The 5,017-nt window shown below is 43.3% G+C and overlaps 1 protein-coding gene across 2 annotated transcripts in view; it reads right to left on the reverse strand.

Moving 5' to 3' along the window:
* LOC133572618 (large neutral amino acids transporter small subunit 4-like) overlaps positions 1-4,631 on the reverse strand; it is a 71,389-nt gene extending 66,758 nt beyond the window's left edge. For both annotated transcript variants that reach the window (XM_072911971.1, XM_061925449.2), the window contains exons 1-2: positions 4,484-4,631; positions 741-956 (exon numbers count right to left, since the gene is read on the reverse strand). In XM_072911971.1, coding sequence (XP_072768072.1) covers positions 741-900 — 160 coding nt within the window. In that variant the 5' untranslated portion in view covers positions 901-956; positions 4,484-4,631. The remainder of the gene's footprint in view (positions 1-740; positions 957-4,483) is intronic.
* Positions 4,632-5,017: the final 386 nt, after the last annotated feature.

Genomic DNA, 5,017 nt, shown 5'->3' on the forward strand with positions numbered 1-5,017 from the left:
GTGTTAATTCCACGACTGTATATATCGGTATCGGTTGATATCGGAATCGGTAATTAAAAGTTGGACAATATCGGAATATCGGATATTGGCAAAAAAAAGCCATTATCGGACATCTCTAATATTTAGCTAAATATGACAATAATAAGTGAGATGTGGGCCAACACTTTTGACATTTTTTCTGTAGAGGGACAATTATTAAAGTTAATTGATGCCTTATCCAATAATACATCTTATTAAAATTGTATTCATTTTATTAGAGGCCAAATAGAAAAAACATTGAGGGGCAAAAAAGTCTCTGTGCCACACATTGGGCACCCTCTAGAATAGACCGTAAAAGAAAATATATTTTGGGTCACATGATCTAAAAAAGTATCAAAATATTGACTTGTTTTCCTTAAAAACGTATTCAGTGTCATTGAGACCGGTGTGTTTCCTTAAAAAGGCCAGTGCGTGTTCTTTAAAGACACGTTCGGTGGGTTTAGTTTCTCGGCTTTAAAAGACTAAAAGGTGTGGTCGTGCATCAATAGAATCTAAATCGAGAGTGCAAAAAGGCCTTTTAGCACTTTAGCGCCAACCTTTGTCTCGCTTCTTTGTATGATAAACAAGCTCAGATAACACTGACTCAAGTCATCACGTGGATGATGACACAATTGATAATTACTCTGTCTGCAGGAATACTTCATATAGAAAAATACATTTGCTATCTTGCTATGGTCTCCAGAAATGCAACAAAAGCTCACCAGGTGCTTTGCACAGGTAGGAATAGAAGCCCTCCGACTTGAGCATGATGAGCAGAGAGCCCCAGCCCAGCAGCACGGCGGAGAAAAGCAGGTTCTCAATGACCGCCGTCACCGCCATCCACCAGCGGCGTGCGAAAGCCGTGGCCAAAGTTGGAGCCATCGCAGCTGGGTGGATTTTTATGAGTCTGGCGAGAAAAGACGAAGGGTCGTCGTCACCTGGATGATGAAAGGGAGCACAGTTAGGATGGATGTGATATCAAGGATGGATCATTGTGGTGGAGAACTTGCTTGGCAATTCACTCAAAATATTATTTTCTCAAGCTAATTGATGCTTTGAAAAGTAGTTGAGTTTGTCCTGAGTCGTCCTTTCTTTGCTCAAGATGATAATGGCAGTGACCAACACAGTATTAAAACCAAGATCGATCCAAATATCAATCACAACGGAATCAAGGGTAGTATCAATATCATATCATAGCTAGCTTAATGAGATTAATAGTTATCAGTTGTCTTCTACGTTTATTCTCACAAATATCTGTTTTTGTTTGCTTTTGGCAGGGATGGACTTAGCAGGGCGTTTTGAGGCAAAAAGTCAAAGTTTACTTTTTTGTTTGCTCTTTTTGCTCAAACAATTGAGGACTGTTTGTATCATTCTATTGATATTGTTACGTTGTCCTTTCCAGCTCCTCCCGGGGGATCCCGAGGCGTTCCCAGGCCAGCCGGGAGACATAGTCTTCCCAACGTGTCCTGGGTCTTCCTCGTGGCCTCCTACCGGTCGGACATGCCCTAAACACCTCCTTAGGGAGGCGCTCGGGTGGCATCCTGACCAGATGCCCGAACCACCTCATCTGGCTCCTCTCGATGCGGAGGAGCAGCGGCTTTACTTTGAGCTCCCCCCGGATGACAGAGCTTCTCACCCTATCTCTAAGGGAGAGCCCCGCCACCCGGCGGAGGAAACTCATTTCGGCCGCTTGTACCCGTGATCTTGTCCTTTCGGTCATAACCCAAAGCTCATGACCATAGGTGAGGATGGGAACGTAGATCGACCGGTAAATTGAGAGCTTTGCCTTTCGGCTCAGCTCCTTCTTCACCACAACGGATCGATACAGCGTCCGCATTACTGAATACGCCGCACCGATCCGCCTGTCGATCTCACGATCCACTCTTCCCTCACTCGTGAACAAGACTCCGAGGTACTTGAACTCCTCCACTTGGGGCAAGATCTCCTCCCCAACCCGGAGATGGCACTCCACCCTTTTCCGGGCGAGAACCATGGACTCGGACTTGGAGGTGCTGATTCTCATCCCAGTCGCTTCACACTCAGCTGCGAACCGACACAGTGAGAGCTGAAGATCCTGGCCAGATGAAGCCATCAGGACCAAATCATCTGCAAAAAGCAGAGACCTAATCCTGCAGCCACCAAACCGGATCCCCTCAACGCCTTGACTGCGCCTAGAAATTCTGTCCATAAAAGTTATGAACAGAATGGGTGACAAAGGGCAGCCTTGGCGGAGTCCAACCCTCACCGGAAACGTGTCCGACTTACTGCCGGCAATGCGAACCAAGCTCTGACACTGATCATACAGGGAGCGGACCGCCACATTGAAACTAGTAATTAATGAAAATTAGTAAAATTAACTGTTAAAGGTTAGTACTATTAGTAGACCAGCAGCACGCACAATCATGTGTGCTTACGGACTGTATCCCTTGCAGACTGTATTGATATATATTGATATATAATGTAGGAACCAGAATATTAATAACAGAAAGAAACAACCCTTTTGTGTGAATGAGTGTAAATGGGGGAGGGAGGTTTTTTGGGTTGATGCACTAATTGTGCGGCATGGTGTAGTGGGTAGAGCAACCGTTCCACAAACCTGAGGGTTGCAGGTTCGCTCCCCGCCTCTTACCATCCAAAATCGCTGCCGTTGTGTCCTTGGGCGGGACACTTCACCCTTTGCCCCCGGTGCCACTCACACCGGTGAATTGAATGATGAATGATAGGTGGTGGTCGGAGGGGCCGTTGGCGCAAAAATTGCAGCCACGCTTCTGTCAGTCTACCCCAGGGCAGCTGTGGCTATGAAAGTAGCTTACCACCACCAGGTGTGAATGAATGATGGGTTCTACATGTAAAGCGACTTTGGGTACTTAGAAAAGTGCTATTTAAATCCCAGGTATTATTATTATTAATTGTAAGTGTACCTTGTGTTTTTTTATGTTGATTTAATGAAAAAGAAAAAAAAACGGTACCGATCATTTTCGATATTACATTTTAATGCATTTATCGGCCGATATTATCGGACATCTCTAATTATTACATTTATAACAATGTTCAGCAAGTTAAACACAAAATCTACACATAATATAACCTCTATTCCATTTTCCATCGCTATCAGTAACGGCAGTACTAGTCCTGTATTTACTTGGTATCGGATTGATACCGCAAAGAGCAGTATCGCGCTTATTTACCTCAATCTGTTGGCAGTGAAGAACAGAGAAAACAAACACAAAACAGCTGAGCGCTAGATGATTATACTCCGCCCACTTTTAGAAAGAGTCGAAATCTGATTGGTGCGTAGGTAAAACTGGCCTTCTCCAATAGGCTGTTGGAAAACGTATCCCCAAGACTGTATTGTTTAGCAGTTTGTTGTCGTCCGAAATAATCGGATGTAAATATGAATCTGGATACGTGGGCAGGACAATTAGTTCCTTTTGAAAAAAAAAAAAATTGAAGGTTTTATTCTTACGCTGCGCAAAAACTTGAGTGGACTGCGTCCAATTTAAAAGACACCGATTCCAGAAATTTCCATGGCACGTGAACGCAACGCCAGCTTCATCCGGTTCGAACCAGCACGGCGCGAGACTTTTACGATGATAAATGATGACTCTTTTTCATATTTAGAACACATACAAACAAAAGAGACTGTATCAAATGGGGCGACACAAATGAACTAAAAAAAGGATAACATACATACGACTTCGCCTGCCAATCTTATGTGCCAGTGTGTAACAAACTAACGTTTGCCAAATGACAACAAATGCTATGAAGACACTGAATTCTGTAAAAAAAAAAAAAAAAAAAAACGACCTCCCGGTTTAGTCGACATGTCTTAATTTGGCTGCGTGCGTTTTTCATCACCACGTCGACAAAAACAAAGTAAATATCAGTGCGCTAATGGAAGTAGGAAGCTCAAACTGGTCTGCGCTGGACTGCACATCGCCCCCTCCTTCGTCCGCAATTTGCGTCTATGAGGCGAAAGACCGCGCGACGCTGTTCCGCTTTGCCATTCAAACTAAACGAGTCGAGTGAACGTCATTTTTGTGTTTATTTCAACAGAATACACATACCGGTGCTTTTATTTTGAAGGCAATCACCGGTAAATAAGAGGTATGCGCCACTATAACTTAACGGAGCGCTCATCCGTTTAGTATAAACAACTGTAACAAGTAGCTTACCAAAAACCTGCCATTGTTCTATCTCACTTCAACAATGAATTATATTCCGGTTGGACGCTGTGGCGTAAATAAAGAAAATCACAATAGAGGAATTAGTAAATAAAGGAAATGATGTAATGCGGGATGAGAAACCATTTAACATACATTGTCTTTCTTGCTATGACAGTAAATATACAATATACCTGAGCATGTCATTAAAATGTGCTACATAAAAGTATATTTGCGTCTATACTGCAGTCAAATGCAAGGTGAAAGTATGAGTCAGAGCATCCTTGTTGTGGACGGCCCACCTGAGTCCGCAGCTGGGGAGACAATGGAGACGCGTCTTCTTCAATCGAGTCCGCCTTTTTTGGGTCCAGACGTCCGTCGACAGGCAGCAGACGCCAAAGTTTTCACGCAGGACGTCCTGGGACTTTGTTTGACTTTCTCCATCTCCTTGTCATTAATGGCATTATATAGCGGCCGAGGAGCGAGGAGCAAAAACAAGGTCGCCTTCCTATTGGCGGAGGGCTGTGCTAAGAGACCAGCCTCGGCCAATCAGCGGGCGCTGTTTCGCCACGTGTTTGGGGTCTCAACTGAAATTGTGCAGGAATAACATAACACAATCATGAAAATGTTCAATGCCACGCAATATGGATATTTTGATTATATTACATTTGAGACATCTATATACAAAAATAACATTGTATACTCGGCATGTCATTTTTAAAACAAAGTCAAAAGGTAAAATGTCATCATGGCTTTTAAGTCCTTTTAATATAAAAAAAAAAATGTTGCACCTAAAAGCAGTGTGCAAAACAACATTATACTTATTTGATGTTAGA

Source organism: Nerophis lumbriciformis, linkage group LG30 (assembly GCF_033978685.3).
Source record: "Nerophis lumbriciformis linkage group LG30, RoL_Nlum_v2.1, whole genome shotgun sequence".
NCBI lineage: Eukaryota > Metazoa > Chordata > Actinopteri > Syngnathiformes > Syngnathidae > Nerophis > Nerophis lumbriciformis.